General features: G+C 42.2%; 1 protein-coding gene across 1 annotated transcript in view; it reads right to left on the bottom strand.

Annotated features, from left to right (window-relative positions):
* CCBE1 (collagen and calcium binding EGF domains 1) overlaps positions 1–21,458 on the bottom strand; it is a gene marked incomplete at its 5' end in the record, with an annotated part of 537,011 nt that overhangs the window by 65,033 nt on the left and 450,520 nt on the right. Inside the window, 2 exons of the mRNA XM_030192998.1 lie at positions 9–146; positions 19,110–19,244. Coding sequence (XP_030048858.1) covers positions 9–146; positions 19,110–19,244 — 273 coding nt within the window. The remainder of the gene's footprint in view (positions 1–8; positions 147–19,109; positions 19,245–21,458) is intronic.

Genomic DNA, 21,458 nt, shown 5'->3' on the forward strand with positions numbered 1-21,458 from the left:
AGACATACCTGGGTCTCCCTTGGTACATGTGACTTTATCCTCTGCCAGGAAGTAGCCATCATGACACCCACATCTATAACTTCCAGGTGTGTTGATGCAGATCTGAGAGCAGAGCGTCTCATTGCTTGACATACATTCATCTACATCTGATTAAGACCAAATGTCAAGAAAAGAAAACAAGTTACACGGTATTTAGAAACAGAATGTAACAAAAAATGTCAGTGTATAACTCTTTCAGACAAAGATATAAACAGTCAACATTAAAAAAGGATTTTTTTAAAAAACTTGCTAATGCTAAAACAACAAAACAGATGCGGAACATTTTGAGCAATGTACTGTATATAATTGCACATTCAGTCAGGCTGGAACAAAAAGGCAAATAGATTCATCAAGTTCAATCTTATTTTATTTCTTAACAGCTCTTTCTGGCCAGATGTGCTAAACATTTTTCTTATACACACACAAAAAGAAGAACCCTTTAGTTCACATGGCATGTGAGGAGCAAAGGTTACCTGGTGCCATTTTGAATGATGGCACTTGTAAGAGTGAACCAAGTGAGGATATTGCTCCTGCATCTAATAGACTGCCAGAGGTTACAACAGGTACAAAATATAGCGCCTCATTTATCGGCTATTAAGGAGCAAAAAATCTACTCAGTGGCGTACCAGGGGGGGCGGTGGGGGCAGTCCGCCCTGGGTGCACACCGCTGGGGGGGTGCCGCGTGCTGGTCAGCGTCGTTCGTTTCCATGCTCCCTCTGCTCCGGAACAGGTTACTTCCTGTTCCGGGGCAGAGGGAGCATGGAAACGAACGACGCTGACCGGCGCGTGGCACCCCACCCCCCCCAACAGCGTGCACCCAGGGGGGAGGGGGGTTCTCTCACTGGGGGGAGGGGTCATGCTGCATGGGGGGGGGTGCTGCTCCTGGGGAGGCAGGGTGCATCGGCGATCCGCCCCGGGTGTCAGCGCCCCTGGGAACGCCACTGAATCTACTGTTTACATCATGCCGCTTTTGGCAGAATTATATCGGCTACCAATTGAGCAAAATTAATATGTTTGGTATTTAATGCTGTATGACTAGAGGGTCCATTATGGGGTCCTTTTACTAAGGTGCGCTGAAAAATGGCCTGCAGTAGTGTAGGCATGTGTTTTGGGTGCGTGCAGATCCATTTTTCAGCGCGCCTGCAAAAAATGCCTTTTTAAACTTTTTGCCGAAAATGGTCGTGCAGCAAAATAAAAATTGGCGCGTGTCCATTTTGGGTCTGAGACCTTACCGTCAGCCATTGACTTAGCAGTAAGTTCTTATGTGTTAACCGGGGGGGGAGGGGGGGAATGAACCAAAGGCGCCAGAAAATAAAAATGATTTTTCGGACGTGCACCAAAAATGAAATTACCGCAAGAGCCACGCGGTATATGGGCAGTAACTTCAAATTAGCGAGCGTTGGGCGTGCGTAGACGCTTACGAGGCTTAGTAAAAGGGCCCCTATATTTATTGATGCTAATGAAGAAATACAAGGTCTCCTTGAAATACCAAGCACGGTTAGATCCCAGATTACACATAAATGGAACTTTATAAATACAAGGACTTAAATTGTGAAATGTACTGTTATGAGCAATTTGAGAAACGGTTGAAAGTTTGTTTTTTTAGGAAATGTTTTATGGAAAAGGATTAAGTGGATCCGAATGGGTTCCATAAAGTAGGAAGATGTGGTTAGTGGGGTTTTTTTTTCATTGTATCGTGTATAAATTTTATTGCAATTCGCCTTGGACTTTTGGGGGTCCTTTTACTAAGGTGCACTGAAAAATGGCCCGCGCTGGTGTAGATGCACGTATTGGATGTGCGCAGTTCCATTTTTCAGCGCACCTGCAAAAAAAGCCTTTTTTTGCCAAAAATGGTCGTGCAGCAAAACAAAAATCAGCACACGTCCATTTTGGGCCTGAGACCTTACCGCCACCATTGACTTAGCTTAGCAGTAAGGCCTCACGGTTAACCGAGTGGTAATCGTCAGCATGTGTACGCTGCCGATTACCACCCGGTTAGCCCCATGTGGTAGAAAATAGAAATTATTTTTTGCCGCGCGTATTGGATGCGCATAGAAATTAGAATTACCGCCAAGGGGCATGCAGTAGCTGGGCAGTAGTTCTAATTTGACATGTGTTGTATGCACGTGGGCGCCGAGCCCTCTTAGTAAAAGGGCTCCTTGGTGAGGCAAAACATCATATAATGTAAAATAAAGTAAGGTTTAACAGGATCTGAGGGAGGGTGGGTGGTCAAGGGGTTGATAAAATGGCAGTTTTTTTTTAAATATGGGGCAGGATCTTTAGAATAGAGGTTGGGCTCAGCTGAAGAGATGTGCACAGTCAAGGGGATTTTTTCATGTTCATTTCATCTATTTGTTCTTCGCACGTGCTTTGTATTTGTGCCTGAATTTTTTTAAGCATGCAAATTGATTGCCTACATGTTAATTTGTAGGTATGTGCTCATACAAGTGGTGCTTGTGTGCATTTTAAAATTTTTGGTGCCTAACGAACCTATTACAACCTGACAAATGCACACCCTAACATTTGGTGAGTTTCTTCAAAAAGGCATGTGCTAGCCATGTTAGTCTGTTTTTAAAGGTGATGGATAGAGATAAAACAAAACCATAAAAAAGAAAGGAAGATAAGATGATATCATTTTTATTGGACTAATTTAGGGGCCTTTTTACAAAGCGACGGTAAGCCCGAGGCGGGCTTACCGCACACTAATCTGGAGCTACCACTGGCCCAATGTGGGCACCGGTGGTAGTTCCAGCCTCAACATGTGCCATTTCGCATGCTAGGAAAAAATTGGCCATGTTTTTAGCATGGTGCTAACCCAGCAGTAATCAGGCTGTCCCGCACGCATGCAGGAGCCCTTATCGCCACCTCAGTGGGTGGTGGTAAGTGCTACCCCCCTCCACATAGCCATGCGGTAAGAGCAATTGTATGCGCACTGACGATTACCGCCCGGTTTACACGTGAGACCTTACAACTAAGTCAACGGGTGGTGGTAAGATCTCAGGTCCAAAATGAACGAACGCCAATTTTCATTTTGCAAAAAGTCCATTTTCGGGCAAAAATTTAAAAAAGGCATTTTTTCAGGCGTGCTGAAAAATGGACCTGCGCGCGTCCAATACACGCGTCTATACCAGCACAGGCCATTTTTCGGCATACCTTAGTAAAAGGACCCCTTAGATTGTGAGCCTACTAGGGACAGAGAAAGTACCTGCATATGATGTGTACAGCACTGCATACATCTAGTAGTGCTACAGAAATGATTAGTAGTAAATTTATAGAATACTGACAAATGGGTCAGTGTACACTTTCACACGTAAATGGCAGTAGCGTGCCTAAGCACTATTCTATATTTACATGCTAAAATGGCTTACGGGGTCTTTTACTAAGCAAACAGTAGCATTTTTAGAATGCTAGAGACGTCATAGGAATATGTCAAAACTGTGCATACCTCAATTATAGCACATTGATGTGGCTTTACGCTGGCATCCCATAAGGAACTTAATAGGCTCACTACCTACAGAATTATGGTGCCCAAATGTTGGCACCCTGTTATGGAATTGCCTCCTGGATGTCCCTATGTCACACAAGCAGAGTAAATGATGGCAAATAAAGACCCACACGGTCCATCCAGTCTGCCCAATAAGGTGGCTAAAACCGTGCCTGTCACTCTGCATGGGCCCCAGTCATCAGCAGTCTGAATATCAGCCCCATGGTTATCAAGTCTCCATCACGCCAACCATGATGGAATCTTGGTTATAACCACATATCATCCCCAAGTATTGCTGACAGTATTCAACTTACCAGCCAAGATGTCTTCCTCTCCCCCCTGACCAGCACAGCACCCTCACTCGCAGCATGTGACAACAAAATAATCTACAACACTAGAGTTGTCGAACTTCACGCGTCTTTTGCACTGGCTCCCAGCCAAAGAACAAGTCACGTTCAAAATTTGCACCTTAGTTCACAAAATCATTCACGGAGAAGCACCGGCCTACATGACAGATCTGATAGACTTACCACCCAGGAATGCTAAAAAATCATCCCGTACATTCCTTAATCTTCACATCCCAAATTGTAAAGGTCTTAAATACAAACTAATGCATGCGTCAACCTTTTCCTACCTGAGCACACAATTCTGGAATGCGTTGGCGTGAAACCTAAAAACGACCTATGAACAAGTTAACTTCCGAAGTCTACTGAAGACCCACCTCTTCAACAAGGCATACAACAATGATCAACAAACATGAACTCTATACATATATCCAGAAATGTCCCAATCATATTTGCTTGTCAAACTACTATCATCTTTTTTTTTCTCAGTATCATGTCACCCCCCCAAAAAAATCTTTTGTTATTACTAAATGTACATTCTCCTTAATTCTTATACTTCTCCTATATATCTCTTATTATGGTTGTTTGTTAAGATACTACCATGTTATATCATTATCATGTACCAAAACACTTCTGCCATTACTAAATGTACACTTTCCCATGTATTCCTACTATTCATGATATATTGAGGGGCATAATCGAACAGAAACGCCTATCTCCATGGGCGTTAATCTCCGAGAACGGGTCCGTGAAGGGGCGGAGTGAACCGTATTTTTTAAAAAAAATAGACGCCCATGTTTTATTCGCCAAGGTGTGAGCTGGGCGTTTTTGCTTTTCAGCGATAATGGAAAATGAAATCGCCCAGCTCAAAAACGAATAAATCCAAGGCATTTGTTCGTGGGAGGGGCCAGGATTCATAGTGCACTGGTCCCCCTCACATGCCAGGACACCAACCGGGCACCCTAGGGGGCACTTTTACAAAAACAAAAAAAAAGGTAAAAGAGCTCCCAGGTGCATAGCACCCTTCCCTTGGGTGTTGAGCCCCCCAAATCCCCCTCATAACCCACTGCCCACAAGTCTACACCATTACTATAGCCCTAAGAGGTGAAGGGGGGCACCTACATGTGGGTACAGTGGGTTTGGGGGGGTTGGACGACTAAGCATTAAGCAGCACAATTGTAACAGGTAGGGGGGCGATGGGCCTGGGTCCACCTGCCTGACGTCCACTGCACCCCCTAACAACTGCTCCAGGGACCTGCATACTGCTGCTTGGGAGGAGGGTATGACATTTGAGGGTGAAAGTAAAAAGTTGTGAAACATCATTTTTTTGTGGTGGGAGGGGGTTAGTGACCACTGGGGGAGTCAGGGGAGGTCATCCCCGACTCCCTCTGGGGGTCATCTGGTCATTTAGGGCACTTTTTGGGGCCTTATTCGTGAAAAAACAGGGTCCAGGAAAAGTGCCCTAAATTCTAGCTACACACGCATCCATTATCGGCGAAAGGCGCCCATCTCTGTTCGGGTGATAACCACGCCCCAGTTCCGCCTTCACCACGCCTCCGACACGCCCCCGTCAACTTTGTCCGCATCCGCGACGGAGTGCAGTTGAAAGCGTCCAAGGTTCGGCTTTCGATTATACCACTTTATTCGTTTTTGTGAGAAAAACGCCCATCTCCCGATTTAGGTCGGAACTTGGGCGTTTTTCTCGTTCGATTATAAGCTGGATTGTAAGCCACATTGAGCCTGCAAAGAGGTGGGATAATGTGGGATACAAATGCAACAAATTATAATAATAATAATAATAATTTGTTGCAGACAGAGGTGATTTGGTTTCAGTCTGTGACTTTTCATATTAAGAAACAATTTGATTGTAGTTCTAAAAGGGTAGTGTAACTAATTCTATGTCATTGTCAGTAGGACTTTGTTGGACAAATAACTAGGAAAAACGAAACCAGAATGGGGAACATTTTGGTGGCTCTCGTTCGCATGCTGTGGAAACTCAATTGGAGGCTTACTGGAAAGCATGCAAGCATGATCTGTTTGACTTAAGAGTTGATGCTGTGATTAGTGTGAAATCTTCTGGGGGCAGGGATATTTCTAGGCATCTTTTGTTTAAGGAATGGCAATTTATTTATAAATATAATACTTTGAGCAGTGAAGCTGATTGGCAGTCTCTACACTGAGCAAATCTTTTAATTTAATGTACTTTTGTGGAGCTACTGATTGCTTAATATTGCTGTTTAAACTCATTTGTTGGGTTTACTGTTATATCATTGTTGGTGGGAGGGTTTTGGCTATATTAAAGTGCTGTGGGGAAATGCAGGAAGTTAACGTTTCCTATAAATTGTTTTTAATACTTTTGATATCACATGTTAAATTGATTTAGAAACAGAAAATGATGGCATATGAAGACCATATGACTTATCTAGTCTGCCTATCCATGCCAGCTACAAAGCTGTACAATTTCTTCCTTTTTTTTGTTTACCAATCCTCTGGGCTTACCTCATGTATTCCTAAATTCAGATACAATCTTCTTCTCCACCACCTCTACTTGGAGACAAGTTGACACACCCATCACCCTTTCCATAAATAAATATTTCCTTAGGTTAGTCCTGAGTCTATTTCCTTTCACCTTCATCCTATGCCCCCTTATTCCAGAATTCCGTTCAATTGAAAAAGTTCTATCTCCTGTATGACTCTCTCATGTTTCTCTTCTCCCATCTTCCTTGGGACCAGAGGCTAGATACTTGCAACTGGGACCATGAAAGACACATAAACATAACATAATTTCAGATGTGTGGAGGGCCATTTTTGATATGAAGTTTATGTTGGACGTAGACGTTTTATACTAATCCCCAGATTCTATATAGCACAATTTAAGTTGCATGCACAAATCCAGTCATATTCTGGATTTGCACATGCAACTTAATTAGTTAACAAGCCATCAGCACTGATAATTGCCACTATTGTCACTAATTAGCATTAATTAGAATTTACATGCAGAACTGTCTAATCTATAACGTGATGTGCATAAATTCTAAGTTGCATAGTTGAAAAGGGAGCATGGCCATGGGCGTAGAATGGGTGGGTTGTTGGCATTTCAAAAATCTATGCACGTTGTTATACAATATACCCAGTCCATGCCATCAAGTTTTATTTGGCATAACTGCCCATTAAATTTAGTCACATGGATGGGCATTCAGTGTATTCTATAAACCATGCAGAAATGTAGGTTTATTCTATAAAGTATGCCTAGTTGTATTTTGTTTCAGCATCAATTTTTTAGGTGTGATTTATAGAATCTAGTCCTAAACATCTCAAATCCGAATAGCAAAAGTAATCTTTTTAAAAAAAAGCAAAACGTCTATCTTTTTTTTCCAAAAATACCATTTGTTAATAAGTACATAAGTACATAAGCACTGCCACGCTGGGAAAAGACCAAAGGTCCATCAGGCCCAGCACTCTGTCTCCGACAGCGGCCAATCCAGGCCCCAAGAACCTGGCAAAAACCCAAAATTTAATAACGATCAATGGACTTTTCCTTCAGGAATCTGTCCAGACCCCCTTTAAACTCAGCAAGGCCAGCTGCCGTCACTACCTTCTCCGGCAATGAGTTCCAGAGTCTAACCACACGCTGAGTAAAGAAAAACTTTCTCCAATTTGTTTTAAACCTACCACATTCTAATTTCATCTTGTGTCCCCTAGTTCTATTATTGTTAGAAAGTGTAAACAAACGCTTCACATCTGTCCTCTCTACCCCACTCATTATTTTGTAGACCTCTATCATATCACCCCTCAGCCGCCTTTTCTCCAGGCTAAAGAGTCCTAGCCGTCTTAACCTCTCCTCATAAGGTAGTCGTCCCATCCCTTTTATCATTTTCGTCGCCCTTCTCTGCACCTTCTCCAATTCCTTTATATCTTTTTTGAGATGAGGCGACCAGAACTGAACACAATACTCCAGGTGCGGTCGCACCATGGAGCGATATAACGGCATTATAACATCCTCATGCTTGTTTTCCATCCCTTTTCTAATAATACTCAACATTCTGTTCGCCTTCTTAGCCGCCGCAGCACATTGAGCGGAAGATTTCAATATTCTATCCACGATGACTCCCAGATCCCTTTCTCGGTCCGTAACTCCTTAAGCGGAACCTTGCATGACATAGCCGTAATTCAGGTTCCTCCTTCCCACGTGCATCACTTTGCACTTGTCAACGTTGAACTTCATCTGCCATTTGGACGCCCAATCCCCCAGTCTCACGAGGTCCTCTTGTAATCTTTCACACTCTTCCCGCGATGAGACGACCCTGGATAACTTTGTGTCATCTGCGAATTTAATTACCTCACTAGTTACTCCAATCTCAAGGTCATTTATAAATATGTTAAAAAGCAGCGGTCCCAGCACAGACCCCTGAGGGACCCCACTAACTACCCTTCTCCATCGAGAATACTGACCATTCAACCCTACTCTCTGCTTCCTGTCTTTTAACCAGCTCTTAATTCATAATAATACACTGCCTCCGATCCCATGACTCTCCAGTTTCCTTTGGAGTCTTTCATGAGGCACTTTGTCAAACGCCTTCTGAAAATCTAGATATACAATATCCACCGGCTCCCCTTTGTTCACATGCTTGTTCACCCCCTCGAAAAAATAAGGTTTTGTAATATGTGCATTTATCTTTTCAGGCCATTAAAAAAAAAAAAAATGCACGTGAAAAACAGAGAAAATCAAGCCATTGGGATGTAGGAGGGGCCACCATTTTTAGAAGACTGGTACCCCAGACATCCCAGGTACACATCTCACCGCTGCTCCCTTATCTTGTCTGTACAACACTACAGGTAGGGGGAGGTATGGGCCTGGGTCCACCTGTCTACAGTGCAATGCACCCACCGCTATACTACTCCAGGGAACTGCATGCTGCTCTAATGGATCTGGCTATAACGTCTGAGGCTATCATAGAGGCTGGTGAGTACTATTTTTATACACATTTGCGGGGTGAGAAAGGGTCAGTGACCATTGGGGGAGTCATCCCTGAATCCCTCCAGTGGTCATCTGGTCATTTAGGGCACCTTGTTGCGTCTCATTCGCTAGAAAAACAGGTTTAGACCAAAACATTTTCATTTTGTTCTATTATGGCTGTAAAACATTCAAGTGTTAGGCAAGCCCTAAGCCCAACCTAACTCCACCTTCGAAACATTCCTCACACGCCCACTGCAGACAAAATGCATAGATAGACATCTGCAAAACAGATTTTGAAAATACTGATTTGGACATTTTGAGCCAAAATCTGTTGAAATGGTGCTTTATGACACTTTCTGGATGTTTTTTCTCTTTCAAAATTGGGCCCCATACTCTGCTATACCTTTCAGTTCTTGGCAGAGTACAATCACAAGAAGCTGGACATTACCAGAAAATACAAACACAGTATAATCATAATACTAACATGACTATTGTATGCTAATCCATTGTTGCCAATTTTTGTTACCCAATACATATTTTTGAAAGAGTAATGTTTTATACGACAATATTTATGTTTATTCAATACTTGTTATACCACTTTTTGGTGCAAAGCATCAAAGTGTTGTACAATACCAGCAGAGGAAAATAAATGAAAGGAACTCCATTATATGACAGGACAGTAGTGAATAAGCAAATAAAAAGTATAGCCAACAGAGGGAGATAAGGATAAGGTGAGCAGACAGAAAGGGGAAGGAAAACAGAAAGAAAGGAAAGAAATGCCAACTACCCACTGGGCCCAAATCGCAGCATCCTCCACGAACAAGAAGTTGGTTAGAAAGAGTAATTGAATGCTAACGAAAAAAGGTAGGTTTTTGAGAAGATAGTGAAAACGGGGATAAGAAAGCTCCGATCTTAAGTCCAGGGGAACAGAATTCCATAGAAATGGTGCAAGACAGAAAAAGCTGAGTAGCAGAATAAGATTGGAGCTTTCTTATCCCCGTTTTCACTATCTTCTCGTAAGGACCTTGTGAATAATTTAAGACTTGATTGGGAGCCAATGGTGATGTTTTAGGAGGGGACAGATGTGGTTGAATTGTCTAGATCAGGAAAGGATGCGAACAGTGGTATTTTGCACTGTTTGTAGCTTTTTAAGTGAAATGGATGGAAGCCCGGCATACATTATATTGCAATAACTGAGTCTGGATGCCACCAGAGCACAGAAGAGAATAGCACAGCTCTCATCATTAAGGTACAGGCGAAGGGAACGGACGAGGCACAGCAAGAAAAAATAACTTTTCACGGTAGAGGAAATGTGGGTAGAGAAAGTCAGGGTGCTATCAATGTGGACCCCAAGATATCTGAAAGAGTTAAGAGCTTGGATGGGGATGCCATGGCTAGTAGGAGAGTGTGAGGGATAGTGGCCTGTGGCCCAGAGAGCCACTGTCTTGTGTTGGTTCAGGAGAAGATGATCGGAGAAAAGCCAGTTCACCACCGTATCCAAGCAAGCTTTTAATGGGGCCAGATTGGAACTGTAGTGATCCTGGGGAGAAATGAAAGGATATCATTGACATAAAAGTAGCATTTGACCAGGGATTCCTGAATGAGAGAGGCCAGGGGCTGAGTAAAACATTGAAAAGTAGCAGGGAGAGAACAGGCCCTTGTAGTACCCCACACCGAAAGGGGCGTACTCTGACGTGGAAACTGAGAGAGTAACCCAAAATGATCTGTTAGTGAGGAAGGAAGAGAACAATTGAAGAACCATATTGAAAAGACTGAGGGACTCAAGTCTTGCTAGGAGCAGGGAGTGACTTACTAAATTAAATGCCACAGAAAGGTCTATCAAAATTAGGAGTAAAGTCTTACCCTGGTCAATCGCCAATAACAGTCATTTAGAAGAGAGGCAATGAACATCTCAGTTGAGTGGCCGGAGCAAAAGCCAGCCTGAAAGGGGTGAAGCAAGTTAGAGGACTTGACATACTTGAAGAATTGAGCAAAGACCAATTTTTCCATTAGTTTACTGAGAAAAGGAAGGTTAGAGCTTGGATGATAGTTTGAGGGGAGGGCCAGATCAAGGGAGGGTTTTTTTCAGAATAGAGTGCACTAGTGCTGATTTCCATTGTTTAGGGACTTCACCGGAAGACAAGTTGTTGACCATCATGTTCTATGCTAGAGGACTAAGGCCAATGAAATAGCTAAATGAGAGGAAATCTCCGTGCTAAATTTTGCTGCTTGATACACCAGTGAAATATTATCCTCTGGACATCAGAAAGAAAAACACGCCCCCAGCTGTTTCCATTGGACCAGCATAGGGTGTGTCCTTGATTAGAAACCAAATAAAAGCAGAGCCATTACTGGTTCAACAGTTTCCATGGGGCTTGCATTATGGATATGCGGTTCATCAGGTCTTGTTTTTCTATGCACTTCATCATTATTCTTGGTTCCATTTCATGCTTGTTCCAGTGATGTTTGCTTCTGAACTGCATCTGGCTTTCACCTGTTTCCAGTCATGGACCAGTTTATTTAGCTGGCTCCTGCTATGGCTCCACATTGCAGCTCCAGTTATGCTGCCTATTCAGGATGTGAGTATCCCCCTCGCCAGGGCAGGTCTTGATACTGACCATTTTAGTAGCCACCTTCTGGACTGATTTTATCCTGTTTATATCCTTTCGACGGTACAATACTCCAAATAAGGTCTCACCAGAGACATATACCGAGGCACAATTACCTCCTTTTTCTTGTTGACCATTCCTCTTCCTATGCTCCCAAGCCTTCTTGTAGAATCTGTACTCAACTTTTGCCACCATCAGATACGATCATCCCCAGCTCCCACTCTTCTTTTGTACACAGAAATACTTTACCCCTCCCATACCACTAACTTGGATTTTTGCAGCCCAAAAGCATGGACCTGTATTTTTTAGCTTAAATCTTAGCACACAAATTCTAGACCATTCTTCAGGCTTTGTTTTACCCTCCTTATGTTCCTCATGTTATCTGCACCTTCCAAGGTGTCTGTTGTAGATTTTTGTATCATTTGCAAGGAGGCCTTCACAAGGTTCTTCATTCAGGTCAGCCACGTTACTTGATGCAGTTTTTGTCACCAAACCTCCCCCTCAGGGACTTGCGCTCCACTCAACAGCATAACTCTAAGTCCCTACTCATAGGGAGGTTCATCTTTCTAAAAGTTGCAATTTGATTTTTAAGTGTCATGGGCCCTGCCCTTTGGAACACTATACCTGTCGACTTTCGTTTGGAACGTTCTTTGACTGAGTTTGTCTAAACTCAAAACCTTTTTATTTTTGGAGGCCTATGGGCCATGATTTGCACTTTTGATGCCTGCTCGGGACAGGCTTGCCGGGTGATGCAGTTTTGGTTCCGTGATGACTCTTTTACGTTTAGCTCTGTAGTGTATAATTTTCCTCTATCCTATTATTGATTGTGGTTCCTTTTCTTGATTTATTTTGGCCTTAGATTTTGGAAATTGTGATCCACTTTGGTTGCTTTCTCACATGTGGTATATCAAATCTGAATAAATCTGAATAATACTTGAAACTTTTCTGAGAGCCCTTCAATAATATAGCAATATAGCTTTCAAAAAATTTTAAATGAACCAGATCAAGGACTGATCCCTATGGCACACCACTGGTAACCCTTACCATCTGAGTCAATTCCATTTACCAGTACCCTTTGATGCCTCCCACTCAACCAGTTTCTGGCCCAGTCAGTCACTTTAGGACCTACATCAACAAGAAGCAAATGTTTCTGCTAACAATTTCCCAGAATCCTAAGCCAAAAAGGCCTGTGTTTTGGATAGATTTATGTCCAACTGGCATAGTTTCATAGGCTGTTTTCAGCTTTTCTTAATTCCTTAGGGAAATAAAGGATTTTTTTTTTTTGCTTTCATAATAGCAGTTTTATAAAACCATGTTTTCTCCTTCCAGAACTGAAAATTACAGGACAATCTATCTTATTGCTATTTTCTTTCATACTGGCATAACTGTGATTTTAGCAATATCAGACCTTATGGAACCATGGAGAATTTCTCCTTTGGGTCATCCAGTGTCCTTCAATGGTGCTATTTGGTCTACTATCAACCCTATTTTTCACTGATCTACTTGGGTGGAAGATGCTGCCTAAACATTTTGAAATGAGATCGCAGTCTTATTTGCTAGTATCACAAATATCTAAATTTCTGAGATTTCTAAAAGAGATTTGCACCTTATCCTGTTCATCTGAGCAGTGAGGTAAATCTAACCAAATAATAAACCAGTAAACTGATTCCAGTGAAAAACTGCAAAGCATTCCCAATAGGCCCTTAGAGGTAAAAAAAAAAAAAAAAGAGAGATCTAAAACATGTCTAGCAATATGGGTAGGGTTTCACTATGTTTACATAAGCCTAAACATTCATCATTTTTAGAAAACCCTTGCCTTAGCATGCTCTGGGGCCCTTGAAAAACTATTATTTTATATTCCTTTCAGAAAGAATTTGGCTGAAGCTGCATTGGTCTATTTTATAATGGATGTGATAGTGCTGTTAGCCTGCTCTTATAATAAGATTTGTCTCACTGGAATTGATGAGTCTTTTTCTATGTCTTGTACCCCATATATTCAACTAAAATTTCTTTGCATTTGTATTATTGTTCTCCAAGGATAAGCAGGACTTGGATCCTCACATCTGGGTGACGTTACCAGTGGGGCCCAGCATGAGAAGCAGTACCCTAGCAACGTTTTCCAGAATCCTTTCTATAGTTTCACTGCACATGCCTGACACTTTCTGCCTGCTGCTTTTGTGTGGGCCCTTTTACTAAGCCGTGTAGGCGCCTACACATGCCCAATGCACGTCAAGTTTGAGTTATCACCTGGCTACCGTGTGGCCCTTGCAGTAACTTCATTTTTGATGTGAGTCAGCTACGCGCGCTGGAAAATAGTTTTTATTTTCTGGCGCGTGGCAAAAAACGGGCGGTAATCGTCATTCTACACACGTAGACAATTACCGCACGGTTACCGCGTGAGACCTTACCACTAAGTCAATGGCTAGCGGTAAGGTCTTAGACCCAAAATGGACGCATGTCAATTTGTATTTTGCCGCACGTCCATTTTTGACAAAAATGTTTTAAAAGGCCTTTTTTACAGGCGTGCTGAAAAATGGATCTGCATGTGCCCAAAATATGTGCCTACACTAGCACAGCCCATTTTTCGGCACACCTTAGTAAAAGGGCCCCTATAATCTTTTCCACACAGCCAATTGGACCTATTTTCCCTCATGGCTGCCTTAGCACCTTAACTTCATTTGGACAGATGACCTGTAGGAGGGGGGCTAAATTGTTTTGCAAACAGAAGGCCCCTTATAACCTCAAACAGGTGGGTTCTCAATAGGATACCTGAGACCATGTGTGGTGAGCCCACCCGGTATGTGGCTTCTGGAAAAAGCTGGTGGGGTGCTGCTTCCCACGCTAGACTCTGTCGGTAACATCAGCCAGATGTGAGGATTCAAGTCCTGCTGACCTTGGAGAATATCTGCTACAGGAAAGTAACTTTGTTTTAGGTCTTTAAAACAACAGTTACTATGCACGACTTAAAAAGCTACTGTAAGGCATTAATTTTAAAATCCGCACCTTTAGCAGCAGCCATATTTAGAAGAGAATTCCTAACACCTCATGCCACTTATAAGCCCCTTTTCCCAGAGCACTTTGAGGGGAATCAAGATGCCCAGATTGGGATGTCTATGGTTTTACAACGGGTTCAGCCAAATATAGAGCTTTTTGTAAAAGTACGTACACGGAGGCTGGCAAATACACCAGTTTATTTGCTAGGGCATGCAGCAGAGGTATTATTTTTGTAAACCTAAACAAACCCCAGCAGCATCACTCGGTAGTCTTCATACATTAAAGTCAGCACTCATATTCAAAAGTTGCAGTTTTTACAACTTCCACATATCAGTTGCCACCAATTATACCTTTGCAACCCAGGGCCTGTCCTATCCATCTTCAAGCTACTTGTGCCCCTGATACAGGCAAGCTCCTTACACCTTCAGGTTTCTGGAATTTGATTTGGCGCTTATCCCTCCAATACCTACAATCAGGATCCTGAGACTTGTGCTTGCTAAAGTGTGGATGGCTGGTATCAAAAAAGGCAAGGTGTTCCCTGAATTCTGTGACAACCACCCCACCCCTTGCACTCTAGAATTTACCAACAAACAGAGAGCGTTCAACAGTATACAGCTTTGCAGGAACATACTTGTTAACTGTATGTATAGCATATAATGGTATTTACATGAAAATAAGACATTAAACATAAAGCATTCAAATTGGTTTGAAACCTAAGGGAACTCTGTTTATGTAGCGCTAGTATAGGACCTATTTATTTATGTATTTATCAAATTTATATCCCACCTGTCCAAAATATCTAGGCGGGTTACAACTCACACTCATAATAGTAATACAAAGCTCAAAATGAAAACATACAATACAATAAAACAAAACCTTAAAACATACAACAACCACTTAACCCTCCATTGCCTCAGGTATAAACTTAGATTGTGAGCCCTCCTGTAACTCACCTTGAGCTACTGCTGAAAAAGGTGTAAGCAAAATCTAAATAAATAAATAAACAAACCATAAAATGAAAAAAGAAAAATCAGAATTCGGTGTAGAATTATCTTAATCAGCAAAATGCTTCATGAAACAAAGAAGTCTTTAATGTTTTTTAAAACATTACGAGCAAGGTAATTTGATGCATTTCAACAGGGAGTGCATTCCACATTACTGTACATAAGTACATAAGTAATATCACACTGGGAAAAGACCAAGGGTCCATCGAGCCCAGCATCCTGTCCACGACAGCGGCCAATCCAGGCCAAGGGCACCTGGCGAGCTTCCCAAACGTACAAATATTCTATACATGTTATTCCTGGAATTGTGGATTTTTCCCAAGTCCATTTAGTAGTGGTTTATGGGCTTGTTCTTTAGGAAATCATCTAACCCCTACTGATCCTGCTACAAAAAAATATATGGGCACAATCTTCGACAAGATGAAGTTGATGAACAGAAGAAATATCCAAAAGGCAATGGCCTTGTGATGTCAATTCCCTTGAAGGTCAATTAATTTTTAAACTTTGAACAATGGTTAATGGAGCATCATTATGCAGTCTTTAAAAACTAACAGCAGCCAATGAAACTTCTTCACAAGTTAAGGAGACACATGATCAGCCCTACCTATGCCCCCAATTAACCGAGCGAGCAGCAGAATTTTGGGCTACTTGCAATGATCTCAGAGATTTCTGTGGCAAACCACAAAAGACAGCATTGCAATAGTCTAAGGGCCCCTTTTACAACGCTGCATTAAAAGGGATACTGTGGTAGCATCAGTGCATGGATTCACCGCGTGCCAAAACCCCATTTTACCACAGTGGGTAAAAGGCTTTTTTTTTTTTTTTTTTTAAACGGAAATGGCCTTGTGGTAGGTAAACCACTTGCCGCAAGCCATTTTCTGGGGGAGCCTGTACCGCCACTCATTTAGGAGGCATTAAGGGCTCCCATGCAACCGCAATGCTAGAAAATAAAAATGCATTTTCTAGCACTAGAGTTGGCACGTTATCAGGACTACCACCGGGCTCCTGCAGTAGGCCTGATTTGCCGCATGCCAATGTAGCAGTAGCCCAACTGCCCTTTAGTAAAAGGGCCCCTAAGTGGGGCAAAATATAACCCTGCAAAATGGACCAAACGTTATCTATGGAAATCAAGACTTTAAAGGGCTCATTTTCAAAAGAAAAAAACATCCAAAAAGTGTCATAAAGCACCATCTTCAAATCTAGGCTAAAAGCCCACCTTTTTGATGCAACTTTTAACTCCTAACCCCTATTCACTTGTACAGTACCCATGTCTGTTCCTACCTTAGTAATTCCCTTATCCCTTATTTGTCCTGTTTGTCTGTCCTGATTAGATTGTAAGCTCTTTCGAGCAGGGACTGTCTCTTCATGTTCAAGTGTTCAGAGTTGTGTACGTTTAGTAGCGATATAGAAATGATACGTAGTAGTAGTAGTAGAAGCAGCATTTGGATGGATTTTTTTCTCAAAACGTCCAAATCGATATTTTTGAAACCTGTTTTGCAGACATCTATGCATTTCGTCTACAGCTTTTACAAATCTCAAGGGGGTGTGTCAGGGGCGTTTCGAAGATGGGATTAGGGTGGGCTTAGAGCATACCTAACAACTGGACGTTTTAGAGCCGTGATGAAACAAAAACGAAACTTCTAGGGCAACACCTTCAACATTTTGATCTAGACCTATTTTCTAATGAATAAGACATAAAACATACCTCCCCCTATCTGTTACACTTGTGATGGAAACTGTGATCCCTCCAAAATTCACCAGAAACCGTCTAAACCCTTTTTAAACTCTGCCAAGCTAACCGCCTTCACCACATTCTCCGGCAACGAATTCCAGAGTTTAATTATGCGTTGGGTGAAGAAATATTTTCTCTGATTTGTTTTAAATTTACTACACTGTAGTTTAATCGCATGCCCCCTAGTCCTAGTATTTTTGGAAAGTGTGAACAGATGCTTCACATCCATCTGTTCCACTCCACTCATTATTTGTGTGATTATTTGTGGATCTTTTGCCCCATTTTTTGGTATTAAGTATTGCTATAAAGTGCACATTATTCGGAATAATGAGCACTACTGCATAACTAACTTGTTAGTCTCACTCATACACACAAGGAGTGACTCGGGCTGCACATACTGCAGCAGGACATGTTTGTCCACTCCTACCCTAGCTGAGATAATATTTAACCATCTCTCTGACCTCATGTGCAACGTTCTTTAAATCAGTCACCTTACTTTCTCTTCTTACTCTCTTACCTATCTATATGTTACATCATTGCTTTTCCCTTCACTATCAATTAAAATGTTCTATTACATATTGTGTTGACATTGTAAGTACTTTTACTGCTGTAATTGCCTATTGCTCATGTTTGATCTATTCTTACTGTACACCGCCTTGAGTGAATTCCTTTAAAAAGGCAGTAAATAAATCCTAATAAATAAATAAAATAATGAGGGCAAGCAGAGTGGGAAAGAAGCACAATGGGCCCCAAGGATTGGTGTGGTGGAACAAAATTTATTAGGAGACCCGACACAGGCTGTATTTCAGCAACATGCCTGCATCAGAGGTCAGGTAATGTGTGTTCCAACAGTTGTGTGGATTCATTGAAATGAATAAAATAATGTAATACAGCATATGTCCAACTTCTACAGATTGGCGAACAATTCACAGTACACTATGAGGGCGATTCTATAACAGCGCACCTATATTTAGGCATCCGGTGCCTACTTTTCTTTACAGAATACAAGTGTAATAGATAAAATACGCCCCTATAATTAACGTGTAAACTTTTATGCCAGCAAGCAGGTCCCTGGAGTAGCCTAGTGGTTGGCGCAGTGGACTGTAGAGAACGGGACCCAGGTCCACATTCCAAAGTAATTGGTACACTTGTGGTAGAATATGTGAGCCCTCCAAAACCCATCAAAAACCACCGTATCTACATATAGGTGGCACCTGCAGGCATAAGGGCTATTGTAGTGGTGTACAGTTGGGTACAGTAAGGTTTTGGTTGGTTTTGGAGGGCTCCTTTTAAATTATAAAAGGGTAACTGTGAGATGTGTACCTGGGAACTTTTATGTGAAGTCCACTGCAATGCTCCCTAGGCTGCTCCACTGCTCTGCTGGTTTCTCTATGTGGCCAGTCTACTAAGAATGTTGGCTCCCCCATATATCCCAATGGCTTGTTTTTTGTGTGTTTTTCCCTTGGGCTTTTTTTTTTTTTAAACGGTCACAAAAGAAAAACATACAAAGCACAAAATGTCTAGGAAATGGCCATTTAAAAAAAATCACTGTGTTTGCCACTTGATATTTGGACGCTTCCAGCAAAATGGATTTAGATGTCAAATCAAAAATGCCCTTTCATATGATTACGTTGCTATAGCCTTTCATAACGCATATGACCATAGCTTGATTTAACATCATAGTAACAGTAAATGACAGCAGATAAAGACCTATACAGTCCATCCAGTCTGCCCAACAAGATAAACTCATTTCACATGGTATATGATACTTTATATGTATACCCGAGTTTGATTTCTCCTTGCCTTTCTCAGGGCACAGACCGTAAAAGTCTGCCCAGCACTGTTCTTGACCTTTCCATATCTATTCAAGTACCATATCTAATCAGTACCTGAGTCAACTATAACCAGGACATAATTTGTAGAACTGTAAAGTTCTTTCTACCTACCTAAGCAATATGGCTTTTCCCTGTTCCTGTGTCTCTCGCGGTCATATCTGTATCCAGGATAACAAGTACACAGAACTCTCCCAAAATTATCTGTACACTGCTGTTCACAAGGAGCCTCTGCACACACATCATAGTCTAAGATGAAAAAAATATACAAACATTATTCTTAGCAGCACACTTAACTAAGCAAAAAAACATTATTTCACAAAGATTTTCTTAAATAGTTAACAGAAGTTTTCAGTCTGGCTGCTATTAGCATGTGCAGGGCTTTTATTAATCTCCAACTGTCCTTCCCAAAATTTCCATATTGAAAAAGTATGGAAGTAAATGACTTCCAAAAAAAGCTAGTTTTCCCTGAAAATCCGGGGTATCATTATTACTTTTGCTTTTCAGAATCATAAGGATGCTTCTGGAATTGGCTAGGTTTATTGTTGATATTGTAATCTGTTAAAATACATTAATATCAATAAAAATATAAATGAAAAAAAAAAGAATTTCTGATGCTTAAAAGCTGAAATCTAACTAGCATTCTGCAGAATATTATTAACATAGGGGGTATTTTACAAAGGCGCAGAAGTTTTTTTACTGTGCGCTAAATGCTAGAGACAATGCTAGAGGTATATAAAATAATGAGTGGAGTGGAACAGGTGGATGTGAAGCGTCTGTTCACGCTTTCCAAAAATACTAGGACTAGGGGGCATGCGATGAAACTACAGTGTAGTAAATTTAAAACAAATCGGAGAAAAGTTTTCTTCACCCAATGCATAATTAAACTCTGGAATTCGTTGCCGGAGAACGTGGTGAAGGCGGTTAGCTTGGCAGCAGTGGCGTAGCCACAGGTGGGCCTGGGTGGGCCAGGGCCCATCCACTTAGGGCTCAGGCCCACCCAATAGCAGCACACATTTAGTGGTAGCTGGTGGAGATCCCAAGCTCTACCAGCTGAAGACTTCCCCCTGATGGTAATGAAAATGCTACTCTCCACGATACTGGCACCTGTGCATGTTCAGTTTTCAGCGCATGCCTGCTGCAGACTGCCAAGGTGGAAAGAAGCATTTTCCTGTCAGTTGAGATGTCTTTTGGTGGTTGGTGGGGGAGAACATTTGGTGCCCACCCACTTCTTGCCTAGGCCCACCCAAAATCTGTTGTCTGGCTACGCCCCTGCTTGGCAGAGTTTAAAAAGGGTTTAGACGGTTTCCTAAAGGACAAGTCCATAAACCGCTACTAAATGGACTTGGGAAAAATCCACAATTCCAGGAATAACATGTATAGAATGTTTGTACGTTTGGGAGACTTGTCAGGTACCCTTGGCCTGGATTGGCCGCTGTCATGGATAGAATGCTGGGCTCGATGGACCCTTGGTCTTTTCCCAGAGTGGCAATACTTATGTACTTATGTAATCATAAGACTACATGAACGTCTCTAGCGTTTAGCGCATGCTTATTTTTAGCGAGCGCTATAAAAGCTAGTGTGCCTTTGTAAAAGGCCCACTCAATGATCTGATGACCAGAGTAGGAAGATTTTTTTCAAAAGCCAGTCTAAATCTTTAGGCACAGGGCAAAAAATGTATTTCAACCAAGAACACAGCAAGATACAAAAGGAATTGAGGTGGTCTTTTACTAAAGCTCAGCTTTAGTTATCTGCAGCAGGGCACATTTTATTTCTATGGGCCCTGCTGCAGATAATTCAAGCTAAGCTTTAGTAAAAGACCCCCTGAGCATTTTTCTGTGACCTATTTGCTAGTTCAGATATAAATATTGACAAAACCCATAGGTTTGCCCTGTCATAGCCATTAGGTTATAATATTACTGCACCTGTATATTACTTGCTTTCATTCTGGATTTGGAAAAGGAGTAGTTTATCCTATATAATAATTTGCACCTCCAACGTTCTATGTCTGGATGCCTGGGTTCGTAACATCCATTCCCACTCATTGCCCCGCCCTCGCGTCAAAACGTAATGATGTCAGAGGGCGGAACAATGAGAGAGTAGGGAACGCTGGAGGCGAACTGACGTCAGGAGGGATGTTACGAACAGAACGGAAGCCAGTACCAGCCAGCCGGAGAACGTTCAGATACAAATCAAGGGGAGGAGAGAATCGCGGGACATCAAGGGGAGGGAGGGAGGAAGGAAGGGAAGGGAGGGGGAGGGGAGGGGAGGGCAGAGGCGACGATGGACATGGATGGGATGGGAGGACAGTAGAGGAGAGAATCACGGGACACGGATGGGAGGGCAGGGAAGAGGAGAATCGCTGGACATGGAGGGGAGGGGAGGGGAGGGAAGAATCGCTGGACATGGAGGGGAGGGCAGGGGAGAGAGAAAAAAAAAGCTTACAGGACAGCCTACCTAGGG

This window comes from Microcaecilia unicolor, chromosome 2 (assembly GCF_901765095.1).
Source record: "Microcaecilia unicolor chromosome 2, aMicUni1.1, whole genome shotgun sequence".
NCBI lineage: Eukaryota > Metazoa > Chordata > Amphibia > Gymnophiona > Siphonopidae > Microcaecilia > Microcaecilia unicolor.